The 26,698-nt window shown below is 40.1% G+C and overlaps 1 protein-coding gene across 1 annotated transcript in view; it reads right to left on the bottom strand.

Moving 5' to 3' along the window:
* Positions 1-3,977: 3,977 nt before the first annotated feature.
* The window catches only part of ppp2r5eb (protein phosphatase 2, regulatory subunit B', epsilon isoform b), a 46,614-nt gene continuing 23,893 nt past the window's right edge, over positions 3,978-26,698 (bottom strand). Inside the window, exons 3-14 of the mRNA XM_079227849.1 lie at positions 20,359-20,555; positions 16,257-16,358; positions 16,083-16,175; positions 15,650-15,780; positions 14,874-14,933; positions 11,571-11,679; positions 11,106-11,159; positions 10,619-10,669; positions 10,422-10,541; positions 10,002-10,129; positions 8,432-8,533; positions 3,978-6,378 (exon numbers count right to left, since the gene is read on the bottom strand). Of these exons, the coding sequence (XP_079083975.1) occupies positions 6,279-6,378; positions 8,432-8,533; positions 10,002-10,129; positions 10,422-10,541; positions 10,619-10,669; positions 11,106-11,159; positions 11,571-11,679; positions 14,874-14,933; positions 15,650-15,780; positions 16,083-16,175; positions 16,257-16,358; positions 20,359-20,555 (1,247 nt within the window). The 3' untranslated portion in view covers positions 3,978-6,278. The remainder of the gene's footprint in view (positions 6,379-8,431; positions 8,534-10,001; positions 10,130-10,421; positions 10,542-10,618; positions 10,670-11,105; positions 11,160-11,570; positions 11,680-14,873; positions 14,934-15,649; positions 15,781-16,082; positions 16,176-16,256; positions 16,359-20,358; positions 20,556-26,698) is intronic.

The following is a 26,698-nucleotide window of genomic DNA, read 5'->3' as shown; positions in this document are numbered from 1 at the left end:
AGCATTATACGTGTGGTTGTGCATGCGTGTGCGTGCGTGCGTGTGCGTGTGCGTGTGTGTGTGTGCCCCAGCCCGTTCGCTCCGCTCGGCTTCTGCCAATCGTCTTGTAGCTCCGTCACTGCGAGCTAAACACTCAACAAAGCCACGACTGTTTGCTGTCCTGGCTCCTCAACGGTGGAATGAGCTCCCCATTGACATCAGGACAGCAGAAAGTCTCTACCTTTTCCGTCGCAAACTAAAAACACATCTTTTTCGACTACACCTTGAACAAGGAAGGTAGCGCCGTAGTAGCACTTTAGTAGCACTTACTGATAGCACTTTGTAGTTTAACTTTATTGAAATTGTACTTTCTTGATTCTTGTTGTTCTGAGTTTGTACTCATGGTGGAACTGCACTTATTGTAAGTCGCTTTGGATAAAAGCGTCAGCTAAATGAAATGTTGTGTGTGTGTGAGTGTGAGTGAGTGTGAGTGTGCGTGTGTGAGTGTGAGTGTGTGTGTGTGTGTGTCCCTAGGCGCTGCATTTCCACTTCACAGGGTGCTATTGTGGATTGAACTCTTGGTTGTGTTTCTTGTTTTTATATCGAGAATCACAAAATGTTAAAGATTAGCCGGCGGGGGAGGACGGAGGGTGGGAGAGGGAGACCACAGAGGGGAAACAAGGAAATAAATGTTAAATATTTAACTGCAAAGTAGTAATGCGTTATACCTTTTTTTGCATTGAATCATACTGGGATGTTTATTGAAATTGATTAGATGGCCCTACCAAAACAAATTGCCACCAGCCGCTGTAATGGAAATTAATTAACCTCACCAATCTCCTTTAGAGAAAACAAATGTGATGTGAAACACTTAAATGTCTTTAAGCATTTATTAAACAGAAACTTGGAATAATTCAATTGAATGGTCAAAGCTCGTCACCACAGATGGTTCGGAGTTCTGACCCATTATTATTGAAATGTTTGCCCCCCGCTCCTCCTACCTACCAGACAAGCCTTGATGCCTGTCTGGAGGATGTTGTTTGGCTGCGGCCCTGAGAGGCAAGAGTGAGAGAGAAAAGGAGAAAACAAACGAAAAGAACAAAAACAATACCGAAATCCACCGGTTATTGCTTCACACGGATGGCGCTGATTAGACTGGTTCAAGATGAACTGAACTCTGCTTTCAGAGTGCAGCTACACATTTAAGAATAAAGCACTTATGATACATTTCCATCACAGCCGCCACTGATTATTATATATGTATATACAAATAATTTCTCTCTTTCTCACGTCTACCAACCAAACTAAATGTGAGAAAGAGAGAAACGAGGAGAGGAAAGGAGGAAAGGTCAGAGGAGATGACAAAATGAGGAAGGAATAAAAGAGAAGAAATAAACAAAAGAAGGAAAAGAGACAAAAGTAGGAAACGGGAATAAGAAGAAACAGAGCAGAGGAAAGGAAAAGAGAGAAATAGGGGAGGAAATGAGGAGGAAACAACGTGAGAAGGAAAGAAGGTAGAAGAGAAGAAAAAAGAAACAAAAAAGAGGAGAGGAGAAAATGGTCATATGAAAAAAGAACGAAAGAAAAAGGAGGGAATAAAGTATATAAATATATTTATAAATAAATAGGAATAAAGATGATAAAATTAGGAGGAATATAGGAGAAAAGATGGGGGAAAGAAGGAGGCAAGAGGAGACAAAACGAGGAGGAAAGGACAGGAGAAAAGGGGAAATAAGGTCAAAGAGGAGAGGACAGGTATTAGAAGAAACATTGAGAAAAGAAAGGAAACAAGGAGAGAAAAGGAAGAAACAAGGAATAAAAAGAGAGAAGGGGAGGGTTAAAGAGAGGAAACAAGATGAGGAAACAAGGAAATGAAACGACAGTAGGAAACGAGAAGAAGAAACAAAGCAGAGGGAAAGAGGAAAGGAAATGAGGAAACAAGGCGAGAATGAAAGGAGAATGTAATAGGAGAGGGAAATAAGGAGAGAATGAAGAAAGAAAGAGAAGAAAAGCATAAGAAACATGAAAGTTCATGTTTTCTACACTTCATAATCTTTGTCTTATAATTGAAAGTTAAGATTCATAACTTAAAACAAACCTCACTGACCTGCAGGTCTTCGCTGTCCTCTGGTGGCATAATGTGGTACTGCAACAGCAGATCTGCTTCAATAAGAGATGCTACTGCACTTTAATCATCTGCAATTGGTTTCCAACACTTGTAATGTCCACAAGCGTTTTATTATCTTAGTGAGCATCAATCGAGTCGATCAAAACTGTAATTTCATCATTTGATTGTATCATCATTTGAAGGATTCAGACTGCAGCTTTAAACATTTTAAGTAAAAACACACAAAACTTTTCAATTATTCTTCAAAAGACTGTTGAGAAGTCACGCGGCCACTTTGTACGAGACCATATCATTTGTTAAGATTAAACTGATGATTTGAGACCTGCTTTAACAGAATGGATTGACCTTTAAACGACCTTCTGCTCGGCTGCAGCGAGCAAAGTGAACAATGGCTGAGTTCCATTTCGCTGCTGCAGCTTTCAGTCGGACACTTTTGTTTCACATAGACACAAAATATAAAAAATATGTGAAGGGAAATTAAAATAATATTTATATATATTTTTAGAAAATTCTTAAAAAAAAATACAAAACTGAGTGTGTGTCTGTATTCATAATTGTTTCATTTCATACAAACTATCTCCCTCATATATATTAAAAAATAAGTAAAAACAGAAAACTTCAATTTTACAAATAAAATAAATTGAAGAGAGAATGAATTATGCAGTTATATTTTATCACCAAATAAGACCTGATGCTACTAATTACCTTCAGATGTCACATAATTAGTTAAATAAAGTCCACCTGTCTGCAGTCCGAGTGTCTCATGATCAGTCACATGATCACCTCGATGACATTTAATACAACTTTTTTTTTAATAATAATAATACTGTTGTAATGGAACTGGATACTGTTTCCAGGCGCAGTAGATTTATTTTACTGCTGTGAACCTTTATTATTTTATTATTTCCATGATACAAATACTCACGAGAGCTCCATGTGTGGATTCATCCGCCGCTGAAAATAGTTCTCAACAAAATGCACTACTTCCTTACTGATCAGTACTGATGAAAGTATACATCTGTGTTTTAAAGACAACAAACTTTTAAACAATTCAGTGACAACTGAAACCCTATTTTATTTAATTAGTCTCACTTTTTTATTCTAGATAATCTCTTTTATTTTACTTGTATATTTGAGTAAATTACTGTATATCTGCCCTTGTTGAATAGGTTGCATTTTCGGTGAAGTACTAAATATTAAGTCAGTAGTAAATAAAGTGTATTATTATTATTATTTACGTCTTCAGTAGGAACCAGTGAGCTCGGAGCCAAGAGCCACAGAGAGGAAGAGTTGGGACACACATTGTTCGTTTGTTGATCTTCTCATGGGATTTGTTGACAAATACAAATGATATACAATAACGCCAGATTATTGATGTTGTTTCTCTGACATTTTGTGCTTTAAATTAGTTGTTTTTTTGTCCAAAGAAAGAAAAAGAAAATCTACATTTAAGTTTGTTTTGTTCTATTTTTTTTTTTTTTAATCAAATTGTCACCCTTTTGTCAAAAAAACATATCTATATGGACACACACACACACACACACACACACACACACACGTAAATAAAGCAATCCAGTGTCTGAGCTTTATCACAAAACAGGTTTAATTTAATATCTCTTTATTTTTTTTAAAATAATTAAACATTTGTATTTCTCCAACCCTTTTTTATTTTTTTTTCAGTTTTTAAATCATATTATAGCCGGGCCGTTCTAAAGCACACATTAATTCTGCGAGGGGGGGGGGGATTTTCTTCTTTTTTTTCTCCATCACACCCCCATCGGGACAAAGTGGTCTGCTCCGTGCCTCACCCCTCTAGCCCCTCCCCCTCCTCCCTCTGCCTACCTGCCCTCACCCCTCCCTCCCACCCCAACTAAAAAAAATATATCCAATGGTCAAAAGAAACTTCATCAAAATATCCCAAAAATTAGATACAAACCAAGAGAAGAGGGAGGCGTGAGACAGAAAGGAAGAAAAAGGGGGCGGGGCAGGTGGCGGAGCCTATCATAAATACCAGGAAGTGTTGTTCCATAATACCTCTTTATATACTGGATACTCCTCTCCACAGATTCCTAAGCAAAAAACATAGGCTAAATTACTACAAGATACAAGATTATCAGTGTACTGCATTCAATAACAATGTACAGGGTTGTCTTTTTGTTGCTGTAATACTGTGAAGTCAACGCGGCCCCCCATCCTTCTCCACCCTCCGGTGGGCGGAGGAGGAAGAGGAGGAAGAGTGAGGTGAGGCAGGGGCGCTCGTCTTTTCACAAAAATATTTAAATTTTTTTGTCGCTCCTCTGAAGACTTTGATTTTTTGTGTCTGTGTTTTGTTTTGAAAGTCCCCATTATGGCCGGAGGGTACCAGTGCCAGACTGATACCTGGGACACCTGGTGAGGCAGGTGAGGAGGGAGGGAGGGGCCAAAAAGAGGTTTGAAGAATAAGAAGATGGGCAAAAATAATAACAACAATTAACTGGATGAGAAGTTGTCCATCTTTTTTTTGTTTGAGGAAATGAATCGAGTGCGTTTACATGCAGATCCACACATTTGATATCCTCGTTTATATGAAGCCGCGACACCAGGAAGTTAAAGAGGAAAGTAAAAATCAATGAGGATCTGAAACGACCAGAATGTGAGCTCATCCACGGAAAGAGCAAAACAGGAGGCGACGCTTGACTTAAAAATTATGAAAGATTTAAAGAAAAAAGACTTTAATTATCTGTGCATTGACTTTAATTATTTAGTTTGTCATTCACTACATCAGCTAGTTAATTCATTGCTTCGCGTTGATATTTATACAATCAGTGGCATATTTATCGCAGTCTCCCTTCCAACTTTTAGTTTTCAGTTTAATGTCAAGGTCGGACACCAGGTGGTGCCAAAGTAAAAGAAGAAAATTAACTACCCACACAGCAGTGGAGGAAACTACTTCAAACCCCAATTGTGTTTTATACTCAATATTTATGCAAACAATCCATCAGTATATTTACATTCTGAAAATACCTTGATAGTAGTTTTCGTTGTTTGTGGCGGAGTCCGCCATTCGACGAGTGCATATTCTTCAACTTTGGTAATTTTCATCTCACTGACAGAAGTTTCCCCCATTGATTGATTGATTGATTGATTGATTTCATTTCAGCTGCATCAGAGGTGTGACCTTAAACTGCTGCTGCTGTTATTGTGAAACAGCCACAGGAAATATGGTTAAAAACAAATAACACGACTATGCTTAAATAATTCGCTTGGTGTTTTTTTTTAATGCAAAGATCAAATTATTTATGTTTTGTGGAGAAAATAAAATAAAAGTAGCACCCAGACTGAAGAATACAAATAAGTATATGGAATATTAACTCTCGTGAACGTGCATGTAAACGCACTCAGAGGAGACTGTTTGTGTAGCGAGCAACTTCCTGTTTTTAAATGTGTCCCGTTTAAAACGGGAAGGAGAACCTGTAGACAGGTGGGTGGAACCATTATCAGTCCGGACGTCCCACACGAGGGGGAAGGAAATGACAGACGCACCATTAGAGAGGGAGGAGAGAGAGGATGGCGGCAACGAGAAGAGGAGCAAAGAGGAGAACCAGGAAAATAAAAATGACTCGCAGGACTGTACTGAAGAAGAGGAGGAGCAGGATGAAGAGTTAAATCAATCTTCTTCTCTTCTTTTTTTTCAAGAGTTCATCTCACGTCCTACAGTCCAAACGGTTTGTTGTTGTTTTGTTTAATTCCCCCTCCCACACAAGGAATTTTCTCATTTTCTATTTTTTTTCTTCCTTTTTTTTATTATTATTATTGTTTTTTGTTTATCTGTTTGCAATAATATCAGTTTAAGGGGGGGAAAAAAAAAGAAAAAGAAAAAAAAATATTATTTACAGTGCTGTTGAAATAATGGAAACAGACGTGATGAATCTACTGTAAAGTAAGTCGCACAAACACAGGAGGAGAAGAAAAAGAAAATATAAAGAAAAAAAAACAACCCAAAAAAACAATTAAGAAACCAGCGGGCTCCGTGTCGATCCGCAGACGGTGGCCGGTATCTGGGCAGACGTGGCTGATGTAGAGGGGCAGGTGGGGGAGTCGGGTGAAGATGGAGGGCAGGGGGAGTCACAGCGGGGATGTCGGGGGGTTGGGTGGGGGGGTCAGGGGGAGGGGCTTGGCGGCACTGTCTTCGTTAAGTTGGGATGATGCCGTCGCTCCTAAGGCCCCGCTTCAGCTCCAAGTCCTCCAGCTTCTTCCAGAGCTCCTCCCGCTCCTTCTCCTTCTTCTTCTCACTGCAACGGACAAACAAACATGGAGGACGAGGTTTACTGCGTGTTCCAGACGCTGCTTTTCAAAACACATATTCTGCGGATGAGTCCTGTTTAACTCTGACTTTTCTTTGTTATTAGTTTACTTATTTATTAGTTTGTTTTTGTCGCATCTTTTGGTTTTATTGCTTCCTTTTTATTGGCTTGGGGTTTGGTTGTCAAAGCACTTTGTTTAAAAAGGTGCTATATAAATAAAAGTTATTATTATTACTACAGCAGTTTGATGCACCAGCTATGTTACGTTTTCTCTTTTACCACATATTTTAAACATACTCTTTCCTTGTTTTTTTAAAATAATATTCTATAATGAATTTCCATATTCTTATTTGTATTTACGTCTTAATACTGTTGCACCGTGTTTATAAGCAGCAGGTCAAGTTCCTTGTGTGTGCAAACACACTTTGGAAATAAACCAAGACATTTAAACTATGTTTGGTTACGTTTCTTTTTTCCTGTGTTCAAGAAAAAAATGTATTTCGCTTTCCGACACTTTTGCTGCACGTTAGCAAAGAGGCTAATGGCTAAAAGCAGCTAAAGCTAATCACCAAAGAAAAACTAAAAATGGCCGTTAACGATGTCAAAGCGTCATAATTAGGTGGTAAATGTACAACTTTACTCTCCAGTGACAGTGAGGGTGATATATAGAACAGGATAGTAACGTTACAATAAGAGCAAACTGTAGATAATAATAATAAAGTAGTAGTCGATTCCAACACTTTATATTTGCTCGCTAACACTTAACGTGCCGAATGTGAAGCTACCAGCTTTGCCCTTTGACCTGGTTTAAAGCTACGCTTACGTTAGTTTGTTTGTTTATCGTTTATTTGATTTATCTGACTAAACACAAAAATAAAAATCATTATCCTGGTCATCATCATGGATCAAAACAGCCAGTTTAAGAAGCTTATGTTTAAGCAGCTAACCCAGTGATTGTCAACTACTGTGCCGTGAGAGATCGTCAGGTGTGCCGTGGAAAAATATCCAATTTTACTTAATTGGTCCAAAAAAAAAAATAGCTAGTTGCCGCAAATGATTTTCCATTGTTGAGCATCTGAGCCTGCAATATAGTGGCTGGCAGAGTAATATAGACACCTTGTTCTGTTATTAAACAAACTAAACGGCCGTATGTTATTGATCTTATCTACAGACAGCATGTCATTTCTGGGTCGCGTCTACAACTCTTCCCTGCCCCGATGCACTGAACACAGTGGACAGAGCGCGGCAAAAAATATGTTGCGTGCTTTTCACTATGGGATTTGCTGCTGAAGCTATCACTATTTTAAGCTATGATCTCTCACTTTTAAAGCCCAACAGTTCATGTGTTTGCAGGTCAAGACAAACATCCAACAAGCTGCAGCCCGCGGAGCTCCATCAATGACGTTTCTGACTTTGCATATCGAGAGGCTGTGGAAATATTCTTCCAAAAGCCCTAAAAACACACTGCAGTGACAAAGCCTGCACACTTTGTGGTCGTCATTAAAATAAATTAACACCATGTTTCCTTTAAGTCAGCATTCATCAAACTGGGGCGGTATTTATTACAGGTGGGGATTTTATTTTATTTATTTATTTTATTATTTATTTTATTGTAGAAAATGTGCAGCGGCTCAAAAAAGGTTGAAAAACACTGAGCTAACCGATGCACCACCTGACAGCCGAGTCTGACGGGAACGTCATTAGTTTTTTTTTAGAGATTAAAAGCAAAGTTATAATAATTCCTAATGAGGTAAAACCTCACGGCGACACCAACGTCTGCCGGGCTCTTCTTCTGAGCTCCATGAACGACTGAACTACAGCTCACCAGAAAAAGTATTAAAAGTGGAATAAAGTAAAAATAAAACAATAAAACCCTTTTGAGTGAACGTTGAGTCTCGATTGGCCGCCGAACACCCGACCTCATTGTGACGTCATCTCATTTAAATCCACTCTAAGACATTAACTTTACTACACACTCATCGGCACCGCGGCTTTGAACCCCTACACCCCTACGGAGGCGTGAAGGTGAGCGGCTCCTTACCGCTGGCGGTCCGACTTGTAAGTGGCTGTGAGTTCGTCGAATAAGGTACTGTTCATCTCCATGAAGGCCTTCAGTACGTTGTACACCAGCGCCACGATGGCCCTGTGGGGGGGAGAGAGAGGAGGGGGTCAAAGTTCACAAGTGATGACGTAAACATCCAGGTTTACAGCGTCTCTAAACTATAAATCAGTACTGAATAACCACACAGAGGCTGTATGCATCACGTGTTTATCATTCAAATCTCAAGGAAATTACACTTGTAAATGTTAATGTGTGATTTTATAATTTTTTTATTATCAATGTTTCTACCGAGAAAAGACGTGCAAGTCTTATGGCGGTGACGAGACGAATGATTCCCGGCTAACGCGAGTACAGTCTCACGAACAACAGATTTGTATTTGTCTCATGCACTCAACGGTTAGGGTTCATACTAGGGGTGGGAATCACCAGAGGTCCCACGATTCAATTTTATCACGATGCTTGAGTCCCGATTCGATACTATCACAATATATTAAGTAATGCGATTTATTCCCCTTTTTACACCGCCAATTGTCCACAACGGAAAAGCTTGTCAACATATTCCGCCATCCATCATGGAAATAACCACTCTTTCTGCTTTATATTATTGTTGTGGAAATTCCAAAAACGTAGGAACATCAAACGCCCTCGTGTAACAGCTGTGCGAGCAGCAGCGCTACGAGTGACAGGAAGTCAAGACGTTTGATTAAAACGCGAACGGCGCATTTCTAATTTCTTTCTCGGATGTCTCCATGTTTGTTTTGACCAACTTCCTACCATCGCACTGATCCGGGACCTCTGCTGATCTCACCACAAAAACAACACAGCACCATCTAGTGGACTGAAAAAGCTATTGATTTTATTATTCTAGGACCAAAAGGTTTATAATTGATTAAATAAAAGATCGATACTTGGCTTCTGTGTATCGATACAATATCGGCAATGTATCGATTTTCCCCTCAACCCCTAGTTCATACACGTTTTGACCAATGGATTTCCATGACTTTTCCATGACTTTAAACCAAATTTTCATGACTAAACATTTCGTGAAATCTCAGTGTATACCTGAAAAAGGGAGAACATGTAGTATTTAAACAAACAATGAGAATTCCAAAGCATACAGTATACCTTAAATGACACAAATGAATGAGACAATAGTTTGATTAAAAGAATAAACATTTATATAGATGCCTGTATGTATGCCTGCTTATATTTTTAGCGTCTTTCTTTTAAAAGCATATTCATTATTTCAAACTCAGCGAAAATTAACGTCATGAACATATGAATATAACACATTTCCATGACTTTTCCAAAACTTTTGGAATTTTATTTTCCAGGTTTTCCATGACAGCAAAGAGACGCCGCTCTCTTCTGTTTACAGTAAACAAGAGTCCTCACGTGGCAACGACGGCTTCGTGTGGACTTTAGGTAAAAACACAAGAAAACACATGGAGAAAACCTGCTGACAACGCTGCCGATGAGCAAAAAAACTAGCCAAAGACTGCACATGAACACGAGCATCTTGTTTCTGATTGGCTGTTGCCTCACTCACGGGTTCCAGTGCTCTTTGGAGATCCTGTAGAGGCTGGCGAACATGATGGGCAGGATGACGCTGGAGTTCTCCTCGATCAGACTCATGATGTACTCGTTGTTCCAGTAGTACAGAGCTCGCTCTGCCACCTGGGACACACACACAACCGTAAACCTCAGGTCATGTTTTATATCTTCTTTAAAGGTTAAGACGTGTTCCCCTTTAAATCCAAACTGCACCACAAAGTACCGAAATACATTCTGTGCATCAGAAGTATTTATTGTCCGAGTACGTTGCAGAAACAAGGAATGACTCAGTGAAAGGTGCATAACAATAAACATAGAATAGAATATAACAATAAGAATAGAATAAAAACAATAAACATGCTGGTTTCAACCCCACGGTGCCGGTGAGCCGACGCCGACTTGGCGGTTAACCGACCTGGAAATGTGGGCTGGAGACGCATCTAGAGATCTGCTTGAAGAGCGGCTCCTGGATCTTCACGAACTGCGTGGGCTCGATGACGTCCAGGATCTCCTCCAGCTCCCCGAGAAACATCACCTGCCACCGCAGCACAGGAGGGAGACGTTTACTACACACACACAAACACAGAGTATACACAAAACAACAAGCCTCACCTCTTTTTGACTGCAGGTTTTTGGCCAGAATTTCAGTAAGCCTCTGATGACCTGAGGAGGAGGAAGAGACGCAGACGTTTGTTTTTCACTTCTATTCACCACCACATGGAGGCGCTGTGTTGGCCACCTGCACCCAAATAACTAATACTAATTAACAGGTCTACACCTTGTTCTGTTATTAAACAAACTAAACGGCCGTATGTTATTGATCTTATCTACACGACAGCTTGTCGCGTCTATAACTCTTCTCTCTGTGCTGCTCACGGCGGAGTTCCGCCCCGATGTGGACAGAGCGCAGCGAAAACACACACACACACACGCTCTGTCCACTGTGTGCAATGCATCGGGGCGGAACACACACACACATATATACACAGATTACAAGACAACTGCACTGTGGCAGTGATTGATTGATTAAACTGTTTAACTTTAGCTGACAAACTGTCTGGAGTTAAACATCTTGCTGCTGGTTTTAGTGGATACTTACTGGTTCTGTTAATGTTGGGTCTTTCTCTAGGAATTGTACAATGCAATACGCCAACTGTTGAGAGGAGAGCACATGTTAGAACACACGTTAGCCTTTGAGAGAGAGAGAGAGAGAGAGAGAGAGAGAGAGAGAGAGAGAGAGAGAGAGAGAGAGAGAGAGAGAGAGAGATATATACATACATACATACATACATACACACTGGAGCGCTTTGCGAGTTCAGTGTAAGAGAACGGTCATGAGCCTTTTTTCCGGCACGCCATTATGGACATAGACGATCAAATTACTATTAATTTAAACATGTTTGTTATTTCCCTTGATCGTCTAAATAAATCGCCACATTTGACACTAGTCGAGGAAAACAAAAGCTATCTGTTGTCTTTGAGACAATAATACTACTTGGAAATGCTGTTTGTCAGTTGACACTTCAAACACGCACACGCACACGCACACGCACACACACCTTACCTGTGCGTGGAAGATGGACAGACTCCTGACAGTGTGGAGGGGGATCAACACTTTGACCAGAAACTGTTTATGCTCCGCTTTCAATGGCAGAGCGAAACCATTGATTATACTGGGAGGGAGACGGAGAGAGGGAGACGGAGAGAGGGAGACGGGGGGAGGGGGGAGAGAGAGAGAGAGAGAGAACATATAAAGATAAATGAAACATGAACACATGAAAGAGTTTCATTGTGACGCCATAAAAAAGCAACAGAAGATCAATGATCTGCAGACATGAAGAGGAGCAATTATACTGCGATGGAGCCTCGAGGACAAATACAGAGATGAGACATTCAGGCTCACTGGGAACTTTTAATCTCCACAAAGAGCAATAAAAAAAGCCTCTTGCATGGAACAATACATGGAACTATGTGTCTGTGGCGTGGTGGCAGAAAAAGCACTGTCGAACCCGCCATAACATTGCCATCCTGAGGATATCTCCATAGCGCCACCTAGTGCTAACAGGAAGTAGCACATGTACTTTCCCCATCCTCGAACCTTCGGCGTGAACCAATAACCTGAATAAGATCTTTTCTGCACTCTGTTTTCATTCTGATTCAATACTTTATTGATTAATAGAGCTTTTGGTGGAAGGACCAACTCTTAATTTATTTATATTTTAAAACACACAAACAACAGACTGATTATGAGGTTAATCAATTACAGCCCAAAGTGTTACTGTTTGATCTCTAACTTGGATATAATGAAAGATAATAATAATAATAATAATAATAATAATAATACAATTATCAATATATTCGCTGCTGCTGGAAATATGAAGTGCACAGAGTAAAGCTGATATTAATGAAAATATTTACTCAAATTTATCATTGCTTAATTTTATATTTTACTAATTTTGGGCTTCATTCTGAACCTTTTTAGGTCTGAAAACCTCTGTTTAGGTCCCGAGAATTTGGATTGTCAAAGTGTCACTCAGTGGTTCTCAAACTGTGGGGCGCGACCCTCTAGTGCAGGGGTGGGCAATTCATTTTCCCAAGGGGCTAAATGAGAAATTTGGACCTTTGTGGAGGGCCAAACCAATTCTGAACTTAATTCAATTAACTCAATATTAATGTTATTACTTTATTAAAAAACAGTAAATGATATGGTTTTGAGCTGCTACTGGTAAGAATACATGTTACAATAAGGCTATGAAAATAAGTAAAAAATGTAATGTAATTTTGTAAGATTTCTTTCAACCTTACCTTAAATATGTATGTTAAAGACCAGCAATTTATTAACTTTAAACAAAAGCAATAAGTGCTTTTGATGTTTTTCAGTTCAGTTGTTCTTACTCGGTGAGAAAAGTCCAGTCTGTGTTGGTTTGAACAAGAGCATGAAGTCTGGTTGAATGAGGTGGAGATGAAGGACAGCTGACAGGTATCAGTGAGAGAGGATCTGATCTGTTGAACTTCATCACTAGAATGTTTGTTCTCATGTAGGTAGATCCAAAGAGAACCAACATCTTCTGAGCCTCCTCATGTGAGGAAAGTTCTCCTCTTTGAGAGAAGAATAAAAATCCAGAAGTGATCCTGACTTAAAGTGCTCTGCTATAGTGTATCAGACCGCGGCGGCTTTGCGTGATTCATTTTCAATCTGGAGGCGGAGACTGCAGCGCGAGGCTTCTTGGGAGGCGGGGGTCTCGCCGCATCACCCGCTGAGGACAGAAACTGAATAACAATACGCTTTCACTTCAGTCTCCAAGTCGGCAACACTGCCCGTTGTGAGGCTGCGTAAGCGCGCGCGCGCGTGTACACACGCACGCACGCACGCACATAAATAAATCGCCTTCAAAGTAAAAGCAGTGCAGTTTGTATTGCATTCATGGCGTGCACCTTATTTATTTATTTTTCATTTTTGATTGACCTCACGCGAGCCAGACTGGGAGAGCCGTAAGATGCCCAGGTCTGCTCGAGTGGGGCGTGATGCAGATTCTTAAAAAAAAAAAAAATTGTTTTAATTTTTTTTTTTTATTAGAATCCTTTATTAATCCCACAGTGGGGAAATTATTCTCTGCATTTTACCCATCCTTAGTATTTAAGGAGCAGTGTGCTGCTGTGAAGCACTGGGGCTTCAGTGTCTTCCTCAAGGACACTTCAACATGAAACTATGGAGAGACCAGGGATGAACCGGCTATCTTGTGGTTTCCGGACGACCACTCTCCTTATGAACATGTTGACTTTACATAGTACAAAAGTACAAAGTACACGGACATAAAAAGAAGTCATTAATAAATACATGCCGAAATTCCTGTACTTTCATGGAAAAGTTCATGTTATGCCGTTAACAGGTTACGTTTGCACATGTGCGACTCGCCAATTCTTGGCTTTTTGCTCAAGCCTCCGTGAGGTCTTTTCTGCTGTTGCGTCTCTCAAAACAAAATATAGATCTACGCTCAACATTGAGCATGAATTGAGAGCGGCCGTATCAAATCTACAACCCCATTTAAAAAATATTTGTAGAGGAAAGCAGCTCACTGCAGCCACTAATACTGATACAACGTGATGCTCACACATCTGCACTCATTTTGTTTTGCATAGGTTGAATGTTATTGTTATTATCTTGAAAAGATATTCAGTGCAAAACAGGTTATTTGCAGCCACAATATGTAATTTTTTTTGCCAAATATTAGTTATTTTTCTTTATTTGCATTGTTCTAACAAAGTGATTGCACATGCTAGTAGTTTTTGTCTGATGGAGCAATCTGGTTTACTTGAAAGGGATTGCAATTGTCTTCATTCTATTATTTGAAAAGGCACGGATGGAGGAATCACAAAAAGTTGGACCATTTTTTTGGGGCGGTGGGGCCCGAACATTTTTCTTCCTCCAAAGTGGGGCCTGACAGAAAAAGTTTGAGAACCACTGGTTTAACTGAACAGAAGTAGTTGGAAGAAGATTATGGAGCTCTCATTTAAACGTATTTAGATCAAAAATAGAAGCAAACACTGTTGTAAAATGTCTCCTGACTCAAAAGCTGATAAATGTCTTCTTTTTATGGATTAAAAAGAAGTCGATCTGAGAGGATTAATTTAATTTCTTATCCACAAGTCAATCTCATGAGGATTTTGGCTCCCAAAAAATAAAAAAGAAGCCCAAAACAGGATTTTAATACTCAGCTTCATCATTTCTTAACAATCCTCTGAGAGATCTGCACGACTAAATAAAAACAGGGCTAAGCTCTTGGCTCTGGATGAAGGATCGGCTAACGGAGTGTGATGTGTGCGTGTGAGTGTAGATGTGTGTGTGAGGGTCGAGGCCTCCGCATACCTCCCCAGGATCTCCAGCAACTCAGCCACCCCGTTGAAGTGCTCCGTCTCATAAACAAAACTGCAGACAGGAAGAGACAAAAGACAGGAGACGTTAAACTAACAAAGAAAACAGAGAAGATCTGTAAACTAACAATGAATGAAGACTAGAAATAACACAAAGAAGGTACGGCTGCACGATTATGGCCAAAATGATCATTATTAAACTACTATTGTGATCATAAATATATTTAAATATATAAATAAATATGTACATTAATTAATAAATATATACACGTAAATATATGAATCAATAAATACATTTAAATATATAAATAAATATAAATATATACTACACTTTCACATTTAAATAGACAGAGGACTGCGTTCACTTCCATGTTGCGTAACATTTCTGCTTATGGCCAAATCCATGCATCGAAATAATACTAATAACTAAACAATGTATTTTTTTCGACCGAGTTCAATGCATTTTTGTTTTGCCTGTCTGCTCTCTGTTCATAACATTTTCTGTTTTATCGAGTTCAGCGTTTTATCCGTCACCATCTTGTTTTTTGCAACCACTGAACAGGAAGTGACCATATTAGGACTGAAGAGTGACCTGTAAATCATCTTGTAGCCCCACCCTAAAGCATCTCCTGCTTTATGGTCAGTTTGACTCTAAATTACTGTCATTTACAAAATGAACATCAGGCTGTATTGAAGAAGACTTGAAACTAGAGATTGAGACATAAACTCATGTTTACTTGCAGAGATAAAACAGACGCCTGAAGAACTCACCGTAGAAAAATATTATTGATCTGTTTTCGTATAAAAGCCCTCAGACCCAGGAATTTGCCGTAGATTCTATGCAAGACTGTCTTCAGGTAGTCTCTCTCCCGAGGATCCTCGCTGTCAAACAACTCCAAGAGCTGGAAGGAGAGGAGGAACACAGAGGGAGGGTCAGAACCAGAGAGAGAGAGTAATGATAGAGCGAGAAAGAGACAGAGAGACATAGACCGAGAGAGAGACAGAGAGACATAGACCGAGAGAGAGACAGAGAGACATAGACCGAGAGAGATATGAGATGGAGAGAGAGAAACAAAGAGAGCAAGAGACAGAGAGACACACACACACACAGACAGAGGCAGAGAGAGAGAGGCAGAGAGCGATGAAAAGATAAAACACGTGAGACGGCTAGAAGGTGTAAAGCTTCAGACGGACTCAGACTCACCTGTAGGACAAACTTCTGGTCTATGTACTTTTTGGCAATGCTGGGCTGGAATTCCTGACTCTCCAAGAACCGGATGAAGAACTCGTACACCAACTGGAGAGACAAGAAGAGGATGAAGGACGGGCAGAGGGAGGGAGGAAATTGTTTCTTTCTGCAGGAAAGATGGATGTTTACCTGTAAGTGCGGCCAGGAGGCCTCGAGCGTGGGCTCGTCTTCCTCGGGGTCGAACTCGTTACTGTCGCTGGGCGGAAGAGTCCGGAATATGTTGTGAGACACCTGGAAGAGAAGAGGGAGCCGTGAGTCAGCGAGGATCAACAATCACTCAACGAGAAGTTTAGATGTGTGGTTCAAGTCCTCCTCGATCCTTCAGGGAATAACTCTCCATTTAAAGGAGCCGTCGTCCTTTTTAAGCACATTTTGGATTTCTAACAGTAAAGCAATAAAGTTACTTATCAAAATTGTGAACCGGTAATGACGTTAACGGGTAATAACCATTAACAATATTAACATATTTGTGTTACCGTAATGACATTCTCAGTGGTAGCAATATATTAATACATTTTTATTAAATAATGTATTCTAAATTCCAAATCTAACTACTTAATTATATTCTTACAATACTTTATTACACAAACTGGAAAATGCCGTGTGTGTGTGTGTGCGCTTTGATTCTTTATTTTCTATTTGTCTTTACTTTATTATTATTTGCATTTCCTCTTATTTTTTACTTTACGTTGTCCGTTTGCTTTACTTTGTTATTTTCTTCCTTACTATTGTAAACAGCTTAACACACACGCAAAAACTAATCTGTTTAGTCTTCAAACATTTAATAAAATGTTCACGTAACTTTAAAACATATTTTGAGCATTAAAAAAACATGTATTTAATACCAACGTCTCTTCTAGTCTTTTAGACGTCTGTGCAAGAAGATCACAGCATCATGTTCCATTTTAATTACTTATCTCATTTTAAATATCATAATCCAAACGATATCCATAACTTTAACAACGTTATATTGAGCTGGCATATAAAGAACGCAGTCATGGACGCTCCATTTGTTTATTACATATAAAAACACTGAAGCTGCTGTGTTCAGTTTCCCTTTGGCAGGAGGTTTCCTTGAGGACACTAGTGTGTGTGTGTGTGTGTGTGTGTGTGTGTGTGTGTGTGTGTGTGTGTGTGTGTGTGTGTGTGTGTGTGTGTGTGTGTGTGTGTGTGTGTGTGTGTGTGTCATAAGACAGCGAGGGTGGAAAATGGGTCGCGTGCACACTTGTGTTCAGGGAGTAAACGACTTCTGAGCCGCCACAAACGAGTAAAACTAAAACAGATTCTAATGCAGAGAGATTAACTTTCTGAAGATTTCCGACATGCGAGTGTGATGATGATGAACTGTTTCGAATCGGCTTGTTCCACACTTGGCTGTTCGTGGCCGTGAGCTTTGATTCTAAATAGTGGAGTCGATGTCATTGATGCAAAAACAGTGTTTGGTTCAACAATGTAAACATCAAAGAAAGGAGGGCATTGGTTTTGTTTTGTATTCCTAGTCTCCTGACCGGTTGACGGGATGATTAATGGAGTTGTGAGAAGAGGAAAACTTCACTACCCAAATTTGAAATTCTTATCTTCAATTTTCTCTTTCGAATTGTAAAAAATATCCGATCTTTAACCCCAAAAACATCCGGGGGTATATAAAAGCATGTTTCCTTTAACCCTCTGGGGTCTTGCGTCACAGTGTTTACGTCTTTTAAATATTCATATCTCAGCGGAAAAACGGCGCAGAAAAAAAGAATCTGCTCCTGTTAGATCCGCGAGACTCTGCAGTTTCCGGCCCCCTCCTCTGTGTGCTTCTGTGTGCCTGTAAGAGGAGCTGACAGGCTGTGGAGTCTGTGTGGAGATCCGGCTTTCACCGCGATTAGTCAATTCAGGTGTCCGTCGACATTTTGTGTGAAACAACCAATGAACACTCAGGAAACCCGGAAGGACTGTTCAGTTTTACTCTGCGCGACGCGACACACGAGCACAGTACATACAGAGTACACAGTGCATACATACCAGCGTCGGAAATACACGAGGGCAAAGGGCAAAACTGCCCCTAAGAAATATAAGTTTGCCCCTGATATCACTAGGAGAGGGGCAAAAAATGCCCCCCAAATTTCCTCTAATAATTATGATAATTTAATGAACTTGTCAAAAACATCGTAGCCTATAAGACCCGGTCCAGTTGCCATAGAATGTTTTAGATTTTCGCCTTGATTGATGTTGCGTGTGCGGAGTTCGGCTTTTGGCAAAAAGCCAAGATTCGGCAATTCGCGCATGCGCAAGCACAGGCAGCAGGATAATTTTGGGGTACAAGACACAAGCACTTTGGCTCGTTTCTACTGAACCCGGAGCAGGAGAGCTACTCCGGTACTCCTCGCAGGAGAGCTGCAGTCTTCACCCTGGGAGCGTTTCAAAGACGCTCTGCTTTTCACGCCACATATTTTTCGACTCTCTCTGTTCGCTGAGCGCTTACCTGTGCCGCACTCGTGTCTGTGCGCATCGGGGCGGAACTCCGCCGTGCGCGATACCGAGAGCAGTGAAGAGTTGTAAACGTGCGACCATAGAGAGACAGAAATGACATGCCGTCGTGGAGATGAGATAAATAACATGAGGCCGTTTAGTTTGTTTAATAACAGAACAAGGTTCTTTGGGAAAGGGAACCTTAAATTACTTCTGTTGTGATCTGGTGCTATAGAAAACATGTAATGGGGGGCAGAGGGTCCCCCCATCCCTAATATAATGGTAAGGGAAACACTGTGAGCCTAAATACGTATATTTATTACTTTGAACAAAGGTTAAATGTTATTTCACAAGTTTCAAAAATGCCCCTGGATTTCAGTCATTGGGGGCAAAAATTGCCCCCTAAAAAATATGTAAATTTCCTACCCTGATACATAAAGAGTACATATGTTGTTCTTGTTCTGAAAACTGTTCTTGTAAAAACTGAAACATGCACATTGTGTAAACATACTAAATAGTTCATATTATTATTATATTAATAATAGGACGTATTTTGTTTGAAAACAAACTGTTGTAATGTTCATTTTTCATTTCACACTTTCATTTGAAGCTTGGTCTGTAGTATGAAGTCATTCCTCATTCCCATTTTATATCAGTCCCTCACTCATTTTGATGAAAGTAGTGACATACAACACTTCTACTCAAAAAACGATAATACAAAATTTGTTATTAGACATTTATTTAGATGCATCTACCATTTCATTCATATATTTCACTGTTTTTGTGAACCTAAGACCTTTGGTAAACCAATTTCCATCCCCAAAACAGTTCGTCCACATGAGTAAAGTTATGTTTTAAAGAATAAAAAAATTAAAAAAATCGAACTTAAATTTTTCAGCTTTAGGGCCATATTATCACTTTGCCTTATGACAATTGTGCCTCATAATATAGACAGCTGAGATTGTTCTGCAATTTTAGATGTAACACATGGGTATATATATCTCGTACGCAAGTGCCTTTAAAAAAGTGAATTTAAGAAATTATGTAAAATCAAAAAAAAAGGCCTAAGACCCTGAAGGGTTAAAACCATCGACCAAAAGTTCAGTTTATCGCAACCAGAAGCTGTAAAAAAACGTCATGACGGTCAGATTCTTATCTTTCCGACGGTCTTTGAACACATCATGTGTGACGAACGCTTCAGTCAGAAAAAAAATCAATCACAACAAAGCATAAAATCTATGACATTTCATTCTAAAGGCCTTGTTTAAATTCTAGTCCCCAAATAAGCCGTTTGAAGTAAACAGATCCTTTATAAAAAAAAAAAAAATGTAATTCTGAGGTTCTCAGCGCAACGATGGACTCGTATGAGACCAACAGTCACGTGACAACAGTTCCACATAACTTATAGATGGAGGACTTTTATATATTGCAGTAAAAATCAAGGCCACGGAGAGTAAAATGTGACGGGAAAAAGAAAAACGCCCCAAAACTGCTTTGGGGTTCAGAGGGTAAAGGTGTAAAAATATGCGTGACAAGACTACACTAGAGGTTCAAACTAGTGACTCAGACATTAATGAGGGGCTGAGAATAGTTTGTTTTGAAGGAGTTATGATATAAAAGTTGTGAAACTGGATTAAGGATTACTTTTGGTGTCTGTGCGCTCGCTTTTTAAACAAAGCCTGGTTTTCTTGAGACATTTTTGTGTCCCTGTCTGAAGACTTGTGTGAGTTCCTTGTGTATGTTGAATGCATGTGTTCTTCCTACACCTCCTCCTCACCATTTTGACGACGTCAGGGTAGGCCTGCTCAGTCAGGTAGCCCCGGCTGACGGTCACGTAGTCCACCAGCTCGTTGAGCGTGGAGCGCTTGTACTCCTTCATCTTGAGGTCCGACAGCGTGTCCATGAAGTCAAACACCGTACAGCACTGCTGCAGCTTTTTCAGGAACAGCTCCGGCTGCTCCGGCGCCGGCACGTCTGGACGCACAAAACAAACGCACACAGAAAGAGAGAGAGAGAGAGAAAAGTCTGTTAAACTTGTGCAGAAATAAATGATGTTTCTGACTCCCATAGAGGTCAGAAAGAAGCACAAAATCAAAAAGTTGCACTTTGTTTTATTCATATTTATTTACGTTGATATTTGACTATTGTTCATCTTTGTGTTGTCGTCTCTTTTGCTGGTGCACTTACTAACTTTCTGTGGAGCTATCGACCACTTCAGTCGTTTGTCACCCCAAGTATTTATGTTGGTTCAATATTCACAAGATGCTTAATTAGGGTCCAAACAACTGACGTAGTCAGTCCGAGTAGGACCCTATTGTAATTGCTGGGATTATTCTTATTCTTCCGTCTTTTTATTTTTCCCATTTGGACTGCTTTTTGGGGGACTTGTCATATACCAAAAGTTACCAAATTTGGAACACTTGTCAGGCCTGGCGAAAATAGCGATGTATTAAAGCCAGGGAAAAAAGTATCAACAAATGGCTCTCTAGCGCCCCCTACAAGTTGGACCGGCGACGCCCCTCACACAGAATGTTTTTTTGACTTGAAAAAATTCACACATGTCCAACTCCACCTGCTCTACAAAAAAGCCTCTCCTAGAAATATTTTCCGCCATCTTGAATTTTGTGGAAAAACACAATTTTGCACTTTTCTCCTAAACACTTTATCCTTTTCATACCAAACTTGGTTGGTCATCATCCTTCTTACTGGCTCATCAACACTGAATTGAAATGTATAAGATATCTCATTACGTTTAGGAGATATCGACCAATTAACCTCTTAGGGGCGTGTCTTGTTTTTAAACACTCATAACATTAAAACGATTTGGCCAAACGACTCCAAACTTGGGATATATGTGCCCATTGCATCCCCAAACTTGCAATAAATCAGCCGTACGATTTAAACTGTAGGGGGTGCTACAGTAATTCGGGCAATTTGGGATTTTTGGCTAGTTTTGTCACTTTTTGCCTATATTTTCTTTTCTGCCAAAGACAACTTGTCCTACAATGTGTATGCAATCGACTTCATTTGTTCTAGGATGATCCCAAGACTCTTGTGAGTATGGGTTGTGCTTTTTTCGCATATTGACCCAACGGTCTCGACGTGACGTGGACCGAAAGCCACCGCTAACTTTTGCTAATCGCTATGTGAGAGAAAGCTATTGTAACTCCTAGATACATGATGCAATCTTCCCAATAGTCCTCATGCATGATGCTGGTCCAGGCCTGAGTACATGCACATGAAGAAATGTTAAGATTGTCATAGCGCCACCTAGAGTAAAAATGAAATCGGCCAAACAGCATCGGATTTACATGCAATTTACATTACCTGGTCTACCCATCATGTAGAGGGCGGCTGTAGCTCAGGGGGATGAGTGGTCGTCCCGCAACCACAAGGTAGCCGGCTCGATCCCCAGTCCCCCCATAGGCCAAACAAAATCTACCAAACAGCATCGGATTTACATGCAATTTAAATGACCTGGTCTACTCTTCACGTAGAGAAACATGATGCATGTTGTCCAGTGGGCCAACACTTTCTACCGGACCCCAACGTACCGGGGCGAGCGAGCACCCGCTCACAGCTGCTAGCAGACTGTCAGTCAAAAAAAAAAAGCTATTTCTTTTATGACCATCTTTCTTTTACAAATATTTTTTTATATTGATATTATATTTTTTATATATCTTTTTTTTTATTATTTATATATATTTTTTTAAATATTTTTTATATATCTATATTAATAGATAATGCAGCACCAATAATATAAATATTTAGGGGAAATTTTCTCCTTGATTACATACATCTAGTCCTCGCCATTTTAATTAATAAAATGATCCATTCATCGCAATTTCTTAAAAAATTACAATAATCAAATACCTTTTTTTTATCCAATTATGTGTCTATTTGAACTAACGTGTTTGTCAGAGAAAACCTGCACGCCTTTAAACAACAAGTCAGCCTGCGGCTCCACCGCCGCTTCTAACTTATTCATCTCTTCTGGTTCAAATGCGGAGCCATCACAAAGCGTACGGAAGTACAGCGGAGCGAGTCGGCAGGTGTCTTCTCTCTGATCCCACAGCGAGGAGGTCACCTAGAGGTCAGACCAGCAGGGAGATGCTCTACCCGATCGCCAGACCCGATGAACCCGTCCCAGCAGGACCGTTGTTATCTAAGAGATAAGCTCTCTGTGTGTGTGCGTGCGTGGCACCCAAAATTACCCTTCAAAGTGCTCGTTTGTCATTTTGAGTTCCGCTGCACTTCACGACCTGAACTGCTTATAAATGAGTGATGAGAAATTTTGAGTTAACAATTAAAAGACTTCTTCACCTCCTCAGAACAAGCCGATCCATTCATTTACTGACATTACCTGTTGATACTATTTTATTTATATATAAAATATGAGATGCACTGTGATAAGGACCAGCCTGATGCAAAGATTTGTATAGGGCTGCAACAACGAATCGATAAAAATCGATTATCAAAAGTGTTGGCAACGAATTTCATTATCGATTCGTTGTGTCGCGCGATTATTACGCCGGCAATAAGTCGCGGAGAAAAAAAAAAGAAAAAAGAGCGGAGCAGAGCAACTGGCCGGCCAGCGTTTCTGAGATTGGAGTGAGACACGAGAAAAGCTGAGGTTGTGATCATCTCAAACATAGAAGATCTTTGACGAGTCTTGGCCAATCAGCGTCTTCATGTTCCTCAAACTTGTTTTTAATGGAAGCTACCAGTCAGCTTGCTACCACGTTAGCTAACATGTTTGTGTGGTTGTGTATTGTCGTTAAAGTTCCGTTATGTTCCGTTACAGTTCAGTCTTGCTTGTAAAAAAACGCAACGTGATGAAACATGCCGTCACCCCCCGGTCTGGTTCAGTTCACGCTGTCACTCGTGAACGTTAAACCGGCTCACCGGTGGGTCTGGCTGCAGGTTTTTTTTTTTTACTCAAAGTAGAATGAAGCAAATCACGTAGTTGGGCTTAGCCAACAACGTGACGTCGTGGTCATAAGAGACCCAGAATGAAAGAGTTTAAGGAAGAGGACGCTCTATATGTAGCAGTACAGCTTCCCTCTGTCCCAGTATTTCATACATATTGATAAAGCAGGGTATGCTAAATGCAGACTCTGGAGGGATCAATTACAGTAAAAAGGGCTCACATTTGGCAGATGTAAAGTATACATGTGTATGTTTTTAGTGTTAGTCCATTTTATTGTTTTAATTAACAGCTCAGGGATGTTCAAGGAGCAACCCGTTTGTGCACTTTCTGAAGATGTTTTGCACTATCACTTCTGTTTTTGAATAAAGGGTTGGAAATTAACGTTTTTTTTTTTTTTTAATCCGATTCATCGAAAAAATAATCAACCGATTAATCGATTATTAAAATAATCGTTAGTTGCAGCCCTAGATTTGTATATTAGCCAGAATTTAGCACCGAATGGAAGCAGTGTTCTTGTTCATTTAAGCGTGAAAGTGCAATAAAAACATGTTGTCCCTAAAATTAATGAATAATCGTGATCTCAATATTGATCAAAATAATCGTGCTTATGATATTGGCTATAATCGTGCAGCCCTACAGAAAGGTCATCGGATGGTTTCTACATTCTAGGAGCCGATGAACTCGAGCTATAAGACGGTACATTCACATGTCGCAGTGAGGCTTTGTGCTCTCGGCCTGAAGGTTTAGCTGCGAGGCTTCGAGCCAGAAGGAGAAGCTAATGCTAATGATCAGCACTCTTTAAAGTTTAAATTGTTACGATGTTGAGCCTCAGACATAAATTCTGCTTGTCCGACAAATGTTTCTCCACATCTTGTGATTTTACCAAGATTTTTGTACTTAAAGAGAAAGAGCTGTTTAAAATCAAAACATCATTATAAGCTTGATTTTGGATCTCGTCAAATCAACAAAAAAGGGACTCTGATGCGTTTGCAACCCCAAGACATGCAGGATTTAAAAGCACATGTTCTTTAAACGATAGCCAAAACTATCGTTTATCATAGCCAAAAGCCGTAAAAAAAATAAAATAAAAATAAAAACAGATCTCATGTATCCGATAGTTTTCCCAAGCAACCAAATCGAAGCCTAAAATTGTGATATTTACACAAACTGTAAAATAACATGAAATTCAGGGCTCATCAGTGCAACTAGGAGGCCATAATGGACTCTCCTGAGACCAACAGTCACGTGACAAAATATTCAATGAAATTTCAACTGAACTTCAGGCTGCCGAGCAGAGAGGGTGGATGTAGAGAGGTAGATAGTTCATTATATAAACCAAGTGGAGCCTCAGAGAGTTAAAGCATCAAGAGCAGGTCAGAACGAATGAATAGTTAAACCTTTGGAATCCTCCTTCCGAAGCTCCGACCAGTCAAACAAAGTGCAGCTTCCTGTTTTTTGGGAAACGACCCTCTGCAGATCTCATCCAGCGCATTTAAAGTGATTATCGTGAACATCTTTTGATCCGAAGGCCACTGGTTACTCACAACCTGCTGACCTCCGGCCACAAAACGAACCCCCGACAGGCTGGCAGGAGGTCCCGGGCGGCAGGACTTAATCCCCGCTCCACAAACGTCGTCGGGGCGGAAGAAGCGAGCGCACGACACCTCGCCGTGTTTCAGAGCGAATGCATTTCACTCTGTGGACTTTAATCAAAATTTTTCATTTCCAACTGAGATATTGAATCACAGGCGACCAGGATGGAACATAATCTTCAATCTGTGGCGGGTCGAACTTCACTGTTAACCTGCAAACAGCTTCAAAGAAGCTCCTCTTTGCCCTGCATGCGATCACTCACTGCTCCAAATACCTAGAGCGCGCTGACCAGAATATTAAGGTGGTTGCAAAGTCGACACATCCTTGAAGATATTCAGTTTGGTTGGGCGTTTTTTTTTTTTTTTTTTTTAGGTTGCCCTGGATAATCAGAAATTCTGTGAATTATCAGAAGCCAGAAGTGTTAAAGCCGCTGTAATACCCATCGACCGAATGGGCGCTTTGGTTTCATGGTCACACTCTTTAAAAGACTCGTTTTCAGCGGCAGCAGCAGCCGTTTGCAGCATTACGGTCTTGGTTTCTCTCCCTACTGAGCACCAACCGGCAGAAAGACAGCGAGGGACGAATCGATGAAGGAAATGAACACATCTAGCAGGTGAACAACAGTCGGGAGCTCATCGTCATTTAAAAACAAAATACAGTCATGGCTAAGGTACCGAAAACCGGTGCCAATATTCAGGAGCAGCTTCGTCTGGTTCAGAAAAGCTCTCCCATATTGATTGTGATATTAATGATCACGTGTAGTCCAGTAAAGCAGCAGAGTGTGTAGAATCCAACCGTATCTGAGTGGAGTTCTGTTGCATCAGACCACCTGATGCTTGTTTCTGTTGTTTTTTTAAATATATTGTTCATAGTTTGAAGTTAAAAAGTTTGAAGCTGTAGTTTGAAGTCAAGTGTTTTGTATATTTTTATAGTTTACTTTAAACAGTTAATATATTGTTCAATTTGAAGAAGAAAAATTGCTTTTTTTTTTAAGTATCGGCACCGGTATCGTTTTAAAAGTAGTGTTTTAGCACCGGAATCAGGAAAAGCCCAAGCGATACCTATCCCTAGTCGAATCAGTCTGTATCAGTCAGCTTGTTTCTGCAGCTCATGAACACACTTGAGACCAGCAAAATGATCTGTTCGGGAAGTTCCTGTTTAAACCTGCTGTCCATTTGCTTCAATTGATGAAAGATTTTACTCCTCAAGGAGTTAACGTAGCACACGCTGAGTAACTGACGTAGAAATAGTCATTTTAAGGATGAAATATTCCTTTAAGATGGCTTCCATGTTGGAAACCATCTTGAAGATCTGATCATCTAAGGAGAAAGTGGAGTTTCCTGTCTTGCAAAGCAAACCTCTGCAGATGTGTCATAGTAATAATAAAGTGGAGCATAATGTGTATATTATATACGTATGTACGATGGAAAATATAAATGCCACGGGAAACTATACAAACTATTCTGCACACAGTCCAGTGAGAGTATCAGACCTGCAGGACTGAACCAGGCTGAGGATGAACAGAGGTCAGGGGACGCTGGAATAGCATCTAAATTATCATAATATATCCATGTAGTCTCTTTCTTTGCAGTGC

This window comes from Taurulus bubalis (genome assembly GCF_910589615.1).
Source record: "Taurulus bubalis genome assembly, chromosome: 1".
Taxonomy (NCBI): Eukaryota; Metazoa; Chordata; class Actinopteri; order Perciformes; family Cottidae; genus Taurulus; species Taurulus bubalis.
Note: the sequence above shows the minus strand (reverse complement) of the source record. Positions and strands in the feature narration are given on the sequence as shown.